At 37.9% G+C, this 17594-nt stretch overlaps 1 protein-coding gene and 1 long non-coding RNA gene across 2 annotated transcripts; both read left to right on the forward strand.

The window, feature by feature from the left end:
* The first annotated feature begins 309 nt into the window (after positions 1 to 309).
* On the forward strand, positions 310 to 12076 carry LOC147476731 (uncharacterized). The gene is made up of 8 exons (XM_086583980.1): positions 310 to 598; positions 7928 to 7965; positions 8984 to 9052; positions 9209 to 9292; positions 10400 to 10434; positions 11087 to 11172; positions 11751 to 11816; positions 11912 to 12076. Exons 1-8 carry the CDS (start codon positions 532 to 534, stop codon positions 11944 to 11946), a joined length of 480 nt encoding a protein of 159 aa, XP_086440106.1. The 5' UTR covers positions 310 to 531; the 3' UTR covers positions 11947 to 12076.
* Positions 12077 to 12973: 897 nt separating this feature from the next.
* Positions 12974 to 13648, forward strand: LOC147476732 (uncharacterized). The gene is made up of 2 exons (XR_015208690.1): positions 12974 to 13162; positions 13290 to 13648. It is a non-coding gene; the product is annotated as an uncharacterized LOC147476732 (long non-coding RNA).
* The last annotated feature ends 3946 nt before the right edge of the window (positions 13649 to 17594 follow it).

A 17594-nucleotide genomic window follows, 5' to 3' on the forward strand; every position in this document is an offset into this window, starting at 1 on the left:
TCCACCGAAAACGATTTTTCTAAAACCCTTTCGATTTGATTCGCCATCCACTGTGTGATTTAGACATTTATTCATAGTTAAAGATTAAAAAAATCACAATTATGACCACAATAATTATGATATATTTTAATTCTTTATATATATATATATATATATATGTGGGGAGAGCTATAATATATATATAGAGATAATGATTGGAGATTACCTCACGGGCTGGTGCTTAGATCAAAAATAAAGATTAAGGGTCCGCAAAAACAGACCCGGCCCTAAACTCAATGACCTGGGCTGGGTCACAGTGTCAGACACACACGTGCAATAATAGTTAACAAAAGTACTTTTAATTTTCTGACCGTCAGAAACCAAAAGGTAGATTCCCAAATCTGATAAAAAATCTAATAGAGCGTTCCTACTTTCCACTTTTTTCCAACAAAGCAAACAAAAAGCTCTCAAAAACAAAATCCCGAAACGCATAAAAACACAAGCCATTCAAAAAGCTTTACTACTGTGAATCGAGAGAACAAAAAAGAAGAGATGGGAAGAGGAAAGTTTAAAGGAAAGCCAACTGGTAAACGACACTTTTCTACTCCTGAAGAGATGCGTAAGTTTTCTCTCACACGCTCACTTTCAGATCTTCCGTTTATGTACGTGTTTGTAAATTATTATCACGTTCCGTTTTGATAAAAAATGTCCAAGTTTATTTGATTGAACAAATAACTACATGATGCTTTGTAAGTTATGCATTCAGTGTAGTTGAATTAACAATGTCCAGTGGACTGGTTGGTTAATATTCAAGAATATAGGCTGTGTATGAATTTTGCAAGTGCGGACCGGAGGTAAATTTACATCGACACACGAGAGAACTCGCAAGAGAAGGACATATAACTCTTTGAATGGACCTTTGACTGTCATCCCAGTTTATTAAATTATTGGAAGTTTAAACTATAGTCTATAGATATCAAGTATAGTGACATGTTGACAGGGTTTTTGGCAGATGATGTACCAATTAATCAAAAATTGTTGAGTAGGCGATTTACGTTTTATTCCCATAACCTGTTCAAGACGATGGTCAACGTTTCAGGCAATCGTCTCTTCATAGAGGAGTTAGGAGTCAAAGGTTTGGATTGGTTAATCTGTATTATTAATGATTTCAGATAAGGTTGACGTGATTTAAAATAGTGCGCTTTGTTAGGAGATTTCACTAGGAAATCACCCCTCAACCTAGTTACTCTCTATCCCAAATGATTTCCACTTGGAGATCACACTAAGGAAATCACCCACTTAAGATTTTGGTAGTTATCACAGCAAACTTCAATAGAGCAATAAAGGCTACTACTCAATCTACAAGAAATTAATAGCAAACAATAAGTATAAAAGTAAATGCAAATAAACACAAAGATTTAAGATGGTTCGGTAAATGTTATCTATATCCACACAAGAGCTAAGTTTCCTTTATAGTAAAGATTGGAGAGTTTCCTTTATATCTACAAGAGTCAATTGTAACAACTCCATCCAATTCCAATTTACTAATAAAACACTCAGCTTGCTCATCTAACATGGTCTTCAAGTAAGAAGACTCGACGAAGTTGAACACTTTAATTTCATCTTCACAACACCCCTACCATGATATAGACATGTCTCCGTGGTACTCCATGAATAATACAATATCCATTTCACCGCTTCCCAATGATGTTTGCCAAAGTTAGCTATAAACCTCCAAGCAACTCCCACTGCATGAGATATATCTGAGTGCGTGCAAACCATGTACTGCCTAGGGGATTGTTGGAAACCATGCAAGCTCTTTTTCAGCTTGCGCACCATATTCTCTCTATCTTTCCATAGGAAACCCAACAGTTGTTGTGTGTAAATCTCTTCAACATGGTCACCATGGAGGTGAACAATTTTCACATCTAACTGCTTAAGATTTAAACCTTCCGTTACAACAATACTAAATACTGGCTGAAAAGTATTTGGAGATGATATCATTGCCATATTTCTCTTGGAACCATCATGTTTCTTCTTGACTTGATACACCCATTTGCTATGTAGAGTCATGTCCTTGGGTACTTTGGCCTACTCCCAAGTGACACTAGAGATGAGGGACTTCGTCTCATCATACATAACAAGCTCCCACTTACTAGCATCATCAATTTCCAATGCTGCATCATAGCAATGAGGTTCACCATCATCTGTAAATAAATAGGTGGAGAGAGGATACTTCATGCTTCGGTACAGTTTGCCTGGATAACCTCCTTAGTGCACGAGGTGAAGATGGACTTGGTGGCGTAGTCTCCTCATCTGAGTCACTACTATCATCATCTGATTGTGGAACTTCCACAACGCCTCGACTCATATCAAAGCCTTCCAACTCAATCTCGTGATGTAGAACATGTGGAGAGAGGATACCCAATGCCACTCTCTGTAACGGCTCCATGTGATGTAGAACATGAGTTTCTTTTCTTTCAAGGTTCGGTGGTCAAGCCCATGGGCCATGAGCCTACTAGTTTAGTTGCCGCTTTATTGTTATTAGTATAAATAAAGGCTTATGGTTAGGGTTTAAGGGAGTTGTTTTAGTTGTGTTTATGTGTGTTATGAATTATTGAGTGATTATTAATAAATGTGAGACTTTTAGGGATTTACAAAATGTAGATTTTGATTACGTGTTGCTTTCGTCACCACAATCTGCATTATTTGGTATAAGAGCGGTTGATTTTTGGGAGATTGTGCAGAAAATATTGTATATTGGGGTTACTGTTCATCGAGGTACTGTTTGCGAAGTACTGTTCACTGAACACTATTACGGTAATGTTCACCCGGTTACTGTTCACTGTAATTTATTCCTTTGAAAAAAAAAAATAAATAAAATTTTTATTGTTATTATGGTGAATCACAAAGCAACTCGAAGTCGTCCTCTATCCATGGATACTCGCATGCCTTGTTTAAAAGAAAATATGAAAAACATGACACAAATGTTCCAGAACTTGATCGAAGCAAGGTTTCCAATCCAAAGAGAGGTGCAACAACCACCTTCATCACCACAGAATAATGGTTCCGTGACTAGTACTGATTATGCGTCTCAGGTTGACGGTTCAATCCCTCTTCTAATGGCTACATATCTAGAAAACGATAGAGAGAATAGAGTTGGTAAAAAAGATAACACCAATAGAGATCCTTCCCTCAATGGGGAACGTGAGGGTGTACCCCTCAATGATGGCGGCGCTCGGCTGCCGGCAGGTGTTGAAGCTCCCTTATTTGGCGCTCCACCAATTTTTGATAAGTATGAAGATGAGTCTAGTTTTGTTGAGTATGTTGATCCAGTTTGAGGGGGTTTTGATATTCATTATACAAAGTTCTTTAGTTTTGTGCATCTAAAGTTACGATTGGAGGTATGCATATTTTCTGTTTTGGGATGTGGTAGTATTCCCATAGAGTAGAGAAATCATGTTGGTGGTTTTACATCTTTCTTCTTGTATCGCTTTGTATATGGTGATTTTGCAAACTTGCAAACATTATGGTGTATTATTCTTATTGTGAGTAATTATCTGGGCAAAATTCGAGGTCGAATTCGTTTGAACAGCTGAGCCCATGGGCTTGACCACCGAACCTTGAAAGAAAAGAAACTTATGTTCTACATCATTCTCCCCAGTTTGAAAAGAACTTGTCTCGAGTTTGTATACGCAATTGACTGATGAAATTCACTGTAGCTGATGCCCATCACTCTCCCGCCACTTCAATCTACATTATTTGGTATCGGAGCAGATTAATTCAAGGGGTACTATTCATGGCACTGTTCACGAAACACTGTTCACTACGTCACTGTTCGCATAGGTTACTGTTCACAACGAATTTTTTTCTCGAAAAGTCAATTTTTTTTTGTGTAATAATGGTGAATAACAGATCCACTTGAGGTCGTCTCCCATCCATGGATACTCGCATGTTTCAGTTAGAGGAAAACATGAAAAACATGACACGATGTTCGAACTTTCTTTATGACAATGGCCACAAGATGAGAGAGGAGCGGCGGTATGCCGCCACCACCACCACCGAATTAATGGTTCAGTGGCTAGTACTGATGATGCGTCATTGCAGAGTAATGGTACAGTCCCTCTTCGAAACCATTTTGCGCCTATTGATCCAGAGAATGGTGAGGACAAAGTTGTGGGAGTAAATAACAACAATGAAGTTCATCAGGCGGATGAAGTAGCTGCTTTATTTGCTGTTTTATTGTTATTAGTATAAATAAGGGCTTATGGTTAGGATTTCAGGGAGTTGTTTTAGTTGTGTTTATGTGTGTTATGAATTATTGAGTGATTATCAATAAAGGTGAGACTTTTAGGGTTTTACAAAATGTAGATTTTGATTAAGTGTTGTTTCCGCCACTTCAATTTACATTACCATAGGTTGTGTTTCATTTTTGTCCTTGTACAAGACCATCTCATTAAACACGACATCTCTGCTCCGAATAACTTTTTTGTTTTAGTCATTCCAAAAACGATAACCAAAATCATCGTCGCCATATCCAATGAAAGTACACTTGACATCAAACTTACTTATAGCTTGGTCACTAGTGTGCACATATGAAACACACCCAAACACTCTCAAATGGGAAATGTTCACATTCTTCCCACTCCACACTTTCTTTGGAGTCTTGAAATCCAAAGGTACTGACAGTCCTCGGTTGATCAGGTAAGCAGCTGTACTAACTGTACGCATACACCTAGCCCTATTTGTCAGTGTACGCACACTTTCTCCTTAGGTGTTCCTCGCAAAGTCTTTTCCATCTTGATGCCACTGTTACTTCTTAAAACCTGAATTAACATACTCTCCACTATTATCGGATCTCAGCTTCTTCACCTTAAAGCATGTCTCATTTTCAACCATGGTTTTCCACGTTTTGAACACTCCCAATACTTCGGACTTGTCTCAAGAAATAGACCCACACCTTCCTAGTATGGTCATCAATGAAAGTCACAAAATATAATTTTCCGCCCACAGACATCTGTATGAATCAACTCAAGCTTCCTAGCTTTCAGAGTTCGACCCATCTCCTGAAAACTCACCCTTCTCTGTTTTTCAAACATGCAATTCTCGCATAAGTCAAAGTTCGTCGACTCTAACGGGGGAGTTTACCAGTGGAGTGAAGGATTTGCATTCCTTTCTCATTCATGTGACCAAGTCTACGGTGCCAAACATTTGGATCTTCTTCGCCATTTGCCACGGCATTCGACCCACACTTGTGTGCGGTCATGTAGAGAGTACCATCCTTGTCGCCTTTAGCGACTATTAGAGAACCCTTAGAGATTTTCTAAGTATCCCTCGTGAAGATTGTAACAAATCCTTCACTAGCCAATTGACCCACCGAAATCAAATTCTTCCTTAAATCCGGAACGTGTCGAACATCCCTCAATAACCATGTCTTATCTTTCAACTTGACACGGACATCACCTTTGCCAAAATGGCACAAGATTGGTCATCACCAAGAAAGACCTTTCTAAGGTCACCTTTGGTGTAGTTCTCAAAGAACTCTCGATTTGAGGTCATATGGAATGATACATCAGAATCTAAAACCTAAGACTCCTTATTGTTTTCCATTGAACATATCAAAGCATCATTTTCCGCTTCAACTACATTAGTTTTTGATTTTTCTTATAATTGTCATTTCTTGGTGCTTGGCATCGGTTACTATAGTGGTCAGGCAAACCACAATTGTAACATATAATGATACTATCATCTCTAGGCTTATCTTTAGGGGCATGAGAGTTCATTCTTCCCCTTTTATTTCTTGGTTTACCACGACCCTTGTGTACATGCATCCCTTCGCTCTCGGTACTCAAAGCCGAACCCGATGTCGAGGCTCCATCCGAACTTTTTCGAATTTCCTCCGCTAGTATCATACTAGCTACATCGTCGAATTTCAACTTATTCATTCCCGCCAAGCCTACTAATAGTCGCAACCATAGCCTTCCAACTTGGAGGCATTTATCCTATTATCGACAATGCTCTCACTTAATCACTAAATGCAATCTCAACCGACTCCAATTGATTTTTCGTTTGGTTGAATTCATTTAAGTGGTCTTTGAAGGAATTATTCTCCGACATTCTTATGGAGAAGAGCTTGGTAATCAAATAGACCTTGTTCGCGGCCGAAGGTTGCTCATACATGCACATGAGTACCTTCATGAGAGACGCCGCCGTCTTCTCATTTTTAATATTGAAGGCCACCGACTTTGAGAGACTCAATCGAATTGTCACCAATGCTTTTCTATCTAGCAAATCCCATTCACTTTGCTTGTAACTCGTTGGCTTCTCTCCCATCAAAGGTTCATACAAATCCTTTTGGTAGAGTATGTCCTCAATTTGCATCTTCCAATATCCGAAGTTTATACCATCAAACTTCTCTATCTTGTAGCTTTCTCTATTGGTCGTAACTTCCACTTGAACCAAACAACGGTGGAGAATCTCTAAGGAATTTTTACAAACACCTAGCTTGCAACACAACTTTGGTGCAATACTAATAGTGTAGTCTTTTTCTCAAACACCTTGTGTACTATGATTCAAATAATTTTTGTTCTGATACCACTTGTTGGGAGATTTCATTAGGAAGTCACACTTCAACCTAGTTACTCTCTATCCCAAACGGCTTCCACTTGGAGATCACACCAAGAAAGTCACCCACCCAAGACTTTGGTAATTATCACAACAAACTTCAATAGAGCAATAAAGGCTACTACTCAATCCACAAGCAATAAATATGAAAGTAAATGCAAAGAGACACAAAGATTTAAGATGGTTCGGTAAATGTTACCTACATCCACACAAGAACCAAGTTTCCTTTATAGTAAAGATTGGAGAGTTTACAAGAGTTAACTAGAATCAAGAATAAGCAACCTCACTTCAAACCCTAGCTCAATAGAGCTCCCACAATTTCCATGAAAATGAATCTCTCAAAGTTATCTCAATCCTAACCATAAGTTTCCTTTTATATGTAGGGAGAAAATTTAGTGAGAAAATGGGCTTGGGCTTTAGACCGAAATTTCAACAAACTGTCGAAATTCCAGAATATCTCAAATAGGGGTGGTTTTGGCTGATGTCCACAAGTCGTGGGATCAACTACGACATGGTATGATCGTTCAAGCATGTTTGTCGGACACTGGAGCGAAGCTCGACGGTTCCATAACTCAACACGCTTCACAACAGCAATGAAGAGTTACTCACCCGTGTTCTAGTTTCTCGCCCATCATTCAGCCAGCTGTTGATAGTTTGCTGCAGTTGTCTTTGGTTCTGCTCTTTTATCTTTTTTATTAGCTGGTCAGCTTGGAGCTATTGCTTGGCCTCATCCCTTATGAGTTTTGTGATGGTTGAATGTTGTGAAAAGCTCATAGTCATGTAGTAGTTTTTTGTCTATCTTTTAACAGTTGACAAGGTGTGTTTGTAGACAAGCTTGTTTGTGGTATTGCATTTTCAAATGTTGAGTGACCTAGTGCTGCAAGAAGTTAGTTGATGCCTTTTTTCGGTCCATAGGTGTTTCATTGCTCTTGGCCATCTGTCTCTCCGGCCTGTCCTCCCTATTTCATTCTTTTGTATTGTATTTTTTCTTAAGCTAAAAATGTGGATGCTTCAGTTGGTCTTTTGTAACTGTTGGTTTTCATATGCATTGCAAAATATTTTTTTATTGATTCCGGAGTATGTTAGTTCATCATTAACAAAGTAGCACTACAAGTTACAAAACACCTCAGATACCAATGTAACTAGGTTGAAGTGCAGATAGATGGGGCAGATGTTTTATATGTACATCTAGTGTGGGCTGATGAAGTGGTTTATGATGTTGCACTTTTTCGAGTAACATCTCTGCAATGGTACAATTTTATAGCTATATCAACTTATCAGATGAGTTCATAACTTGTTTTCATACTTCTTTTGGTAATTACAGGTGCTGGCACCTCTTCACGCCCTCGCACCTTTAGACAGGTATTTAGTTGTGTTTCTTTTTATCTATAAGTAGAATGTTTTCTTTCGTATTCAATTGGCTTCTGTTTTCTTGAATATGATGCATTGCATCTATTATTTAATCCTTCCATCTAACTTTTTTTGTTATTCTATCCTTTTACTTTAACATCTGGTTTACCTTTGATTTGTGAATATATTTATAACCATGTTAATTATTGAGATGCATAACCACATTCTTTTCCTTTTCCTTTCTTTCTAGTTTGAGAGTCTTGATTTGGCGCGTGAAGTGTAAAAATAGCCTAGATTGTTTTTCCTACATAAGAATTATACATGTTGGTATAGTACATTAGTACTGTTATCTTATTGTCTTAAGTATTTAAGCTTTGGAGTTTATACGGAGTTAGTCTTATTTGTAGATTTGGTGTTATCATATATACCTCTAGATCTATGATCTATGCAAATGAAGAGTTAAATAGCTTTGATACTTCATTTTCATTTCGCGTGTTTAACTTCAGCAGTAAGTTATAATTGTGAAGCATATTGAGCTATTTAGACTTAAGAGCATGTAAGTGTGGTCGTTTCAAATTCAAAGCTAGATAGGAACCCCAAAGGATGAACAGCAGGTGTGTGTGGGATTGTTGGTGTGCAACAAACTAAATGTCGTCCGCCAACCCAAAGTTTAACACTAAATATTGACTCTGAAAATGATCTGATGTCCTTTGACCTTTGGGTACCTTGGGAAGGCAAATAATTTGCAGTTTGTGGTGGCAAAATATTCATTAGCTTTCGTGTCTCTATCGAATATTCCCTTAAGTTTGCAAGGTGTCTTGTACACAGCACGCAGCATTACATGACATTTTTTTTTCTTAAACACCTTGCAGAATAGGATACAAGATCATTTTTAGGGTGCATTGTACATGCTCTTAGTTGTTATCAGCTTTTTGCTTTGTTTTTTTTCCTTTTTTTTTTTCCTTTTTTTTTCTTTAGCATGTCATTATATTTCTACATTTGTATAAAGAAACACTGTTTCCATTATCAGGAAGAAGCTGAAGACGAGGTGGAAGAAGAAGAAACACAGTCTGAAAGTGAATCTGATAAAGAACCTGAGGTCTGTCAATTGTTATCTTAATCTTTTTCTTTTGATAATTCCGATCATATACCGATCAAGAACAGAAAGAATGGAAACTTTGGTCTTGTGAATTGTGTTTCTCCCTTATGGACAATTGTTCTTATGGGAATTAACTTGTGTACTAATGATTGGCAGAAAAGGAAAGGAGCAGAGGGCGTTATTGAGATTCAGAATCCTAATTTGGTAAAGCAAAAGAATTTGAAAGCTAGAGATGTTGATGTAAGTTGTAAATATCTCTCATATTACACATTCACCCAGAAATCAATATTTGGATGCTTGTATATGTTGTTACGGAATGACATCAACTTTGTTATCACTTATCAGAATATGTCCCAAAAGTATGCATGATTGCATCTAATGCCTTTGTAATAATAGAGAGATGCATGACAGTTACTTTCTTGGATTTTTTTCTTTTTTGAATCTGAAATTATATCAACTGTAGCTTCCATAGTGGTGTTATTAAAACCGTGGTGCTGAATTTTAATATTTCTAATGTTTTTAAGCTCCATGATAGTGAAAGAAATTTATGTGGGAATTGGGTGGGTGTTTTATCATGGGACGTGCTCATCTGCCGCTCCAGCACCAAGAAGAGTGCTCTTTTCCAAAGCCCATTGGTTATAAGTTTGTAATTGTGCCTGAATAGGTGCGTTTTGGGCCTAAGCTGATAGATTATGAATGCTTGACCAGAATCTTCTCCATTCATTCCTTTTTCATGTTTTTCATTCTTTTTCGCTCCAAATCCTCATAATTCCTAAAACCTCTTCAAAGTCATTCTTCTCTACCTATTTTTTTTTCTCCTAGAGAATTTCAGAGATTTAAGAATCAGGATCAAATTTTCAAAGTTTGGTTTTCCTTAGAACTGCTTCTTAATGATCTTGGTATCGACGCAGTTGAACTTGGGTTACATCTATAGCTTCTTAGTTCTTACTGCTTAAAAAAGAGGAAATAACGAAGATTACGACAAACGATAAAAAATATTTGCAAAAGGTGAAGATTACAATTTGTTGGTTCTGTTTTCATGTTTTCTATTTTATTTTATTTTTTTATTTTAGATACATCCGATAGAAAGATGTTTGCAAAATAGTGAAGATTACAACTTGTTATTGCTAGAATCATCTTTTCATGTTAGTTTAGGTGGTTCTATTTTAATGTTTAGTTTGTATTATCTTAGTGTTTTGATTGTATTCTTTTTTAATGGAGAGGTCTTCCCAAGAGGGAGGCCTTGATAACATGTGTTTTTAATAGTACTGTTTACATCTTTTCCTTTCCATGATTCTAAGTCTATGGAACTAATCTGGGTCACTAATGTCACTCAATATTTTGCAGATAGAAAAAACGACAGAACTCTCCAGACGCGAAAGGTGAGTAAGACTGTAAGACGCTATGGTTTAGCTACTTAAATTGACCTTTCAGCTGATGAGACGTTGTGTTTCTTTTTATTCCATTAGATCATAGGTGGCATTCGTTATATTCTTACTCCTTGCCTTCTAAACCTTTGTTAGATGTATATACTCATCGACAATATGGGGGAAAAAGAGATTCGAGTTTTTGCCATATTCTTATGTTAACTGTAACATCTAGGGGGTGGATTGGAAAATGACATGAATTTGCTAATGTTATGAGCCATGTCTTACTTCATTGTATGCATGTTTGTTAAAGAGCCTGATTTAAATTTCCTCCTACCTGACAGTGGTGACTCTATTTGGTTTTGTTATTGACTACATGAGTTTTTTTTTCATTTTGACATACCAAAACTGGGTTCAACTTGTAAACCACTTTTTGGTGAGAGCATATTTTTGTATTTTGACATACCAAAATCTTTACTTACAGTTTGGATATGGAAACAGGATTGGAATTGATGGGACACTTTTCACTTTGTGAATTTGTCATGATCAAGATATTTCAACTGAAAAATGATTTTAAGTGTTGTAATGGGCATTTCCTGATTTTTGGTGATCCTCTTGAGTTGAAAATCTCTTGTACTGATTAGTATCTTTTGCTCTTTGTTTTCAGAGAGGAGATTGAAAAACAAAAAGCTCATGAGCGATATATGAAGCTTCAGGAACAGGGAAAAACAGAACAAGCAAGAAAAGATTTGGGTAAGCTGAGTTTGCATTCTGCAATATTTGGTTCTCCATGTTATAGATTTAGAAAAGCAAGTGTAGTTTTTGTTAATATTTCCAACGAAACCGATACATATTTAGATCTTTGAGTAGCATGAACAGAAGGCCTCTGCCTCACTATGGCTAACTCTCCATTTTTTTGCTATGCACATACCTTGGTTTCACACTTCCAAGTTGAGATGCATATATTGATTGTTCTGCCCTGTTGCTCTGTGCTTTATTCTGTCTTTTCAATTCCGTTGATTTTTTCGAATAATATGATTATCAATAGGTTTAATATATTTGTTTCATGTAGTTGCTTCTTTCAATTGTATCAAACCATCATCTAACAATGTTTATGTTTGTCATAAAAAATGATGATGAAGCTTGTAGTTTCGTTTATCTTGTTTTGTTTAGTGGAGAACTGGAGATCACCCGAAGGTCCTTGTTCCAAGTTTTCGTTTGTGGTTATTCTTGCCTTGTGCTTCACCATCCATGTTTCATAATTGGTATTTCCTTTTTTCCTATATTATGGAATTTCGTAATAGAGTTTGACATTACTTGTTTGATGCCAGATCGCTTAACTCTGATACGACAACAAAGGGCCGAAGCTGCTAAAAAACGAGAAGAAGAGAAAGCTGGTATGTTATCAAATTCCATCCAATCTACTCTACCTCAGTGTTGCATATTACACACTGAAACTAACAAACACAAAACTCCTTTTTGTTTTTCTCAGCAAAAGAACATAAGAAGGTTGAAGCTCGCAAATGACCAACAAAATAAAACGTCCAAGGAAGACTCCCATTCTAGAAATTTCATTAGCTCTTCTTCTATCCGGATATGTATTCAACTAAAAATATTTATCCATTTTCATGTCTATTTAAATCATATTTGGTTATAATATCACTTCTAACCGATTCGGTTATCGAGGAAATGATAACGTGGCAAAGCACTAGATAGCCACCTGTACTTGGCCGAATGTTAAAACTAACAAACTTACCGAACATTGTGTACTACAGGTTAAAACTAGAGTTAGCAGAAACAGAGAAGAAAACCAGAGATGGCGGACCAACCTCAAAACTCAAACCCACTTGACTCAAAAAACAACGTTGTAAATAAACTGGGTTCATCGTATCCGGGTAAAAACCCACGAGAAGCAGAGATACCAGATGCAGCAACACTAAGAGAACAATGGAGGTTTGCAATAAGACAATATAGTAAATGGTATTCTCATGCTTGGGGTACTGCTATTCTAGCTGGGGTGTCTATTTTTGCCCTTGGTTGGCTCATTAAAGGTTCTAATCCACTTCCTTCTAAAAAAGAAGCACCAGCTCATCATCATCATACTTCTCCTCCACCTACTAATCAAGACCAGTCTTGATGTTTCTTATTGCGGAAGGTCATTTTTGCAAATACCCTTTTCTTGAAATTTGTTTGATAGAATATAATTCGATTTTTATTTTTGTTAGTATTATTTTTAGGCTTTGAGGAATGGAGGGGGTTATGAGGATGTGGAACACATCAATTGGCCACCGAAATAACCATTGATTGCATGAACACAGTAAAAATTCTATGAAATGAGTGTAAATTTCTTGTGTGCATTTTTTGTTTCTTCTAATTTTACCTGTTACCTGTTTAATATCTTCATGTTAGAACTTAGAACATTGTGATTCTTATCTTGTCCAGCTTATTTTACTTTATCTTTTTGCAGAATGTCAAGTATATCATAAACTAAGGAATATCACATACAATATCTCAGACACGGACTAATTTTAGATTATGGCGTGTCAAGGTAACATAGGCCTAAAACTATGTTGTGGTGTCTGGCAGGATTGTTATGTCTGATTGTCAGCCATGCCTTTTTTTTTCGTATTGCTTTTACGTAGCTTTCTTCAGTATTTCTCATCTGAGGATAGGTGTCCTGTTAGATGTTCAAATGCTAAATCCTAATTCTATTTTGAAGACAGTGATCCTGAGATCTAGTATAGTAAGTAGAGATCCGCTGGGAATTGAATAAAAGATCCGCTTGAAATTGAATAATTTTAATTAGTTAGTGATATTGTTATAGAAGCAGAACCTTTTCCCTAATCTCTCTCTCTCTCTCTTACTTTCAGGGTTTTGGTTCTAGGATTTTAGACTTCTGGTCATTTGGTCACTTAAGTTCATATTTTCTGGATGTGTAAAACATATTGTTGAAGATGAATCATCCCGATTTTTGTCGTTTTGATTTCTGTTTTCATAACTTATGCTGTGACCAACTGTTTCTGGGACAGTTATAAAATTGCTGCAGCGTGAGTCCTGTTTTACTATTGTAGAATTTATCTTTTTTCTATCTGAAGCTGCGTGCTCTCGAATGTTTTGGTTCTGTACTTTGAAGAGTTGATTTATTAAGCAGCTTCTCTTTTATCGCAACATATTGCCACGTTATTCTAAATGCAATTTGTTATGAAGGTGTTCCGTCTCAAGTGTCACATTCAATTATTTTAGCCGACGCTATCAACATTAGCGTATATCCTTTTGTTTAATTCCTGTTGATTATGCAGATCACTGATGAAGGTGAAGCAACTCGAACAATAAGAAGGCATCTTCCTGAACGTATTATCACTCTTTCCAGTTGTAGAAAAATGTAGCAAGAATACTTTGCAAAACATGTTTTGCATTTTCTTCTTAGGATCTATTCTCTGTAGATGTTGACAACTAGGCAGGTTCCGTCTGAATTCTGTATGCTATAATGTATATCTTCTGACTGGGATGGTGTCTGGGTTTTGTAGCTAAAAATGCAATGTGCAAGTTCAGTGACTACCCATGTGTCTGTTTATGAATTGTGTACAAATCAAACATTGACAGATGTAAAGGATATAGTTGACTTGTCCGGAAATCAACTGAGTAACACATTGGACACAGAGGATGCCCTTTGAATTGTTTGTTTTTGTGAAGAGTGGTAGACTCGGTCTCTGATCAATTGGTGGTAAGCTTTTCAAGCTCTCACTGGACATTGGGTCAGTTCTAGATTTTAAAGTTATGAATACGCACCTCTAGCGAGATGCACGTTTTCGATGACGTTTTCCAGGCAATGCACTGAAAACCACAACACATTTCTCCCATCAAGTTTACAAGAATGGGTTCTCCTAAACCAACTTTGCCTTCTCCTTCCACTTTTAATTGGAGATTTGGAGCCATTCTTTTGAGAAAGAAAACACAGGTAATCTACAGACTCTTGATATATGCCATTGCAGTAATTTTTAAAATGAACCTGTCTCAGTACAGTATTGATAAACTCACTCATCTAGACATCTAGTACGACCCAAATTCTTTCTCCAGTCTAATTTGTTTGAATATCCTATTACATCACCAGATTGTGCATGGTTTCTTCCCTTTTCTTTCTGGTCATGTCTATTGAAATTTGTTGGGGTGTGTGGACCAATATCAATAGTCCCACATCGCCAAGAAAGGAAGCAGCAACTATCCTAGCATTAAAGTATCAAACACTGTCAGTAACCTCCACTCTCAACCACTCGTGGCAGACCACGTGTCCAGACTACAAACAGGTCGTGCATACGACCTAAGCTCAGGTCGTCCAAACGACTTAGAAAATGTAACCGCTGCAAGCTAGTCAACAATACCATTAATGATAGCGTCTTCTCCATTCTCAAGGAGAGGCTGATATTCTCTTTATCTCCAACTCAATTACTCAAGATGAACTATTATACATCTAACTTGATTCCAGCTCATCAGAGAACTGGATACGTAGGCAGCTCAGAACACCGACCTGAGTTCAGTTAAACATCTTATACAAATCCTATTCTCCGAGATTGTAAGGTCATGACTAAAATGTACCTCTACATTGGCGTCGTCTGCCGGTTCGTTTTCTTGAGAAAAAACATTCACACCATTTTCTCAAGCCCACGAAACTTGGTAAAATCACCATGGAAGAATAGTCAGCATTATTCCATTCAACTATCAATGATAGCAAGCGAAAAGTCAACGTTCTAAGAGATAAGTCTACATTTAACTATCATTCATTATACTAATATTTAATCTTTGGATCAATTCGGATAATCTATGCACACTTTTATGTTGCAAGATATACTTCATACTTATAGATCACTTGCAGTCGATCTAGTACCGACCGAGGACTGCAACTACCACCATGTCACACGCTCCTTTACGGCGAATCGGTGACAATACAGATCTAGGAATCCAGCTTATAGGTCGCTCCTTACTAGGTCAACTAAGGTGTTGGTTCAACTAATCTCAAACAGAAATTTTAGAGCATGCTAATATCACTGAGGAGAAACGCATACCAGCATAACTCACAGAGCTATATCAAAATCTCAACCATATCTCATGCAAAGACCTTCACCAGGTCGTCCATCAACCTTCCATCAGCCAGGTCGTCATCAATCATGTCATCCTCAGCCAGGTCATCCATCAGATCAGCGCATCATCAAGTCAGGTCATCTTCAACTCAGGTCGTCCTCAGCCAGGTCGTCCTAAGCCAGGTTGTCCATCATATCAGCGCATCATTAGCTCAAGTTGGACAAAAACAGAAAAAAGTGAATTTGGAAGGGAAAATAGTGGATTTTGACCTCGAAAATGACCACCACGGAGCAAATCTCGATGGTAACAGCGTGCGCACCACCAAGATCTTTCCGAATTAGGCTCACACGCGTGATTCTGACAACTGTAGCTAAAGTTATGGCTAAAATACCAAAACACATCCAAACTTACTCCAATTAGCTAAAGATCAGCTCATTCTCAGATCAGGTTGTCCTCAAGTCAGGTCGTCCTTAAGTCAGCTCATCCTCAGATCAGGTCGTTTTCAGATCAGGTCGTCCTCAAGTCAGGTCGTCCTCGATCAGGTCGTCCTCAAGACCTCAAGTTAGCTCATCCTCAGATCAGCTCATCCTCAGCTCAGGTCGTCCTTAGCTCAGGTCGTTCTCAGATCAGGTCGTCCTCAAGTCAGCTCATCTTCAGATCAGCTCATCCTCAGCTCAGGTCGTCCTCATCTTAGGTCCTCCTCAAGTCAGTTCATCCTCAGATCAGCTCATTCTCAGCTCAGGTCGTCCTCAACTCAGGTCATCCACAGATAAGCTCATCCTCAGATCAGCTCGTTTTCAGCTCAGGTCTTCCTCAGGTTAGGTCGTCCTCAGATCAAGTCATCCTCAAGTCAGGTCAGAGCAGGTCTACAACCTAGAAGAAGCAACCAATATTCCAACTATCAATTCAACTCGAACATAATCACTGTCAGTTCAGCTTGTACATAGGTTGTCATCAGTTCACTAGAGCTTGAACGAACATCAATATTCCAGGTCGTCCCAAACTGACCACACCACAAAGCTCGCGTCGATGATGTCAATCAATCTAAAAAAGCTCACTCGCCATGAAGTTATACCACACACAAAAAGTTGCCAGCATATCCATCATCAATTGAAATAACAAATCAAGGGGAAGCAATACTTTGTCGAATCAAGGAATCAACAATTTCAAACCGAGAAGCATCCAAGTGTTCCCGAATCAGATATAACAATTCAAAACACGTAGTTCCCTCCTCGACAGTTCGCATATACTACAAACCAGTGAGTCGCTCGAATTGCAAAATAGAAGCTCACTCTCTTGCCGTTTATTGCAAGCCAATCAAGCTGGGGGCTAGGCATAGCCATCTCCAAATTGGGACAAGTTATTTCCATCTAAACATGTCAACCAAGCTCCAACACTGGGGCTAAACAATATTAACACCCACAAAGGGCTGCTTCTACTACGAATTGGGGGCTAGCTATAAGCACGCCAGCTCAAGGCTAACTATCAATCACAGTAATCCCCCCAAAAGGCTTACTATCAGTCAACCAAATTGGCATCTACGATCATAGTAACGCCCCCAAAAGGCTTACTAATCAGCCAACTCAAAGGCATCTACGACAACAATAGCGCCCCCAAAAGGCTAGCTATCAACCAATCAGCTTGATGCCCTGTTAAAGATCAAGTTCAAATCACGCACTACGATGTCAGATCGTAAGCAAGGATGCTCAATGGGAAACAACCATAGTGACGCCCCCAAAAGGCTAGCTATCAACCATAGTGACGCTCCTAAAAGACTAACTATCAACAAAAACTCCCCCAAAAGGCGTACAAATCAACTTAACACTAACACCATGGTTAAGCTTGATTCAACTGTAATTACCACTCAAAGGCTAATTATCAGTCAAATCTAATTCACGGTACCTCCAAAAGGACTACAAATCAACTTAAAGCCTCTGATAGGGTTAAGCTTGATTCAACTATAATTACCACTCAAAGGCTAATTATCAGTCAAATCTAATCTACGAACTACGATCTACACACTATGAGCTACGACATACGATTTACGATCTACACACTACGAGCTACGATTTGCGCATTACGATGTAGGACCTACCACA

The sequence above is a fragment of the Coptis chinensis genome, chromosome 9, assembly GCF_015680905.1.
Source record: "Coptis chinensis isolate HL-2020 chromosome 9, ASM1568090v1, whole genome shotgun sequence".
NCBI classification, from domain to species: Eukaryota; Viridiplantae; Streptophyta; class Magnoliopsida; order Ranunculales; family Ranunculaceae; genus Coptis; species Coptis chinensis.

Coding starts and splice junctions, on each gene's coding strand:
- LOC147476731 (XM_086583980.1), top strand. CDS start 532: ATGGGAAGAGGAAAGTTTAAAGGAAAGCCAACTGGTAAACGACACTTT. Junction 9,053..9,208: donor AATCTGATAAAGAACCTGAG/GTCTGTCAATTG, acceptor AATGATTGGCAG/AAAAGGAAAGGAGCAGAGGG. Junction 10,435..11,086: donor GAACTCTCCAGACGCGAAAG/GTGAGTAAGACT, acceptor CTTTGTTTTCAG/AGAGGAGATTGAAAAACAAA.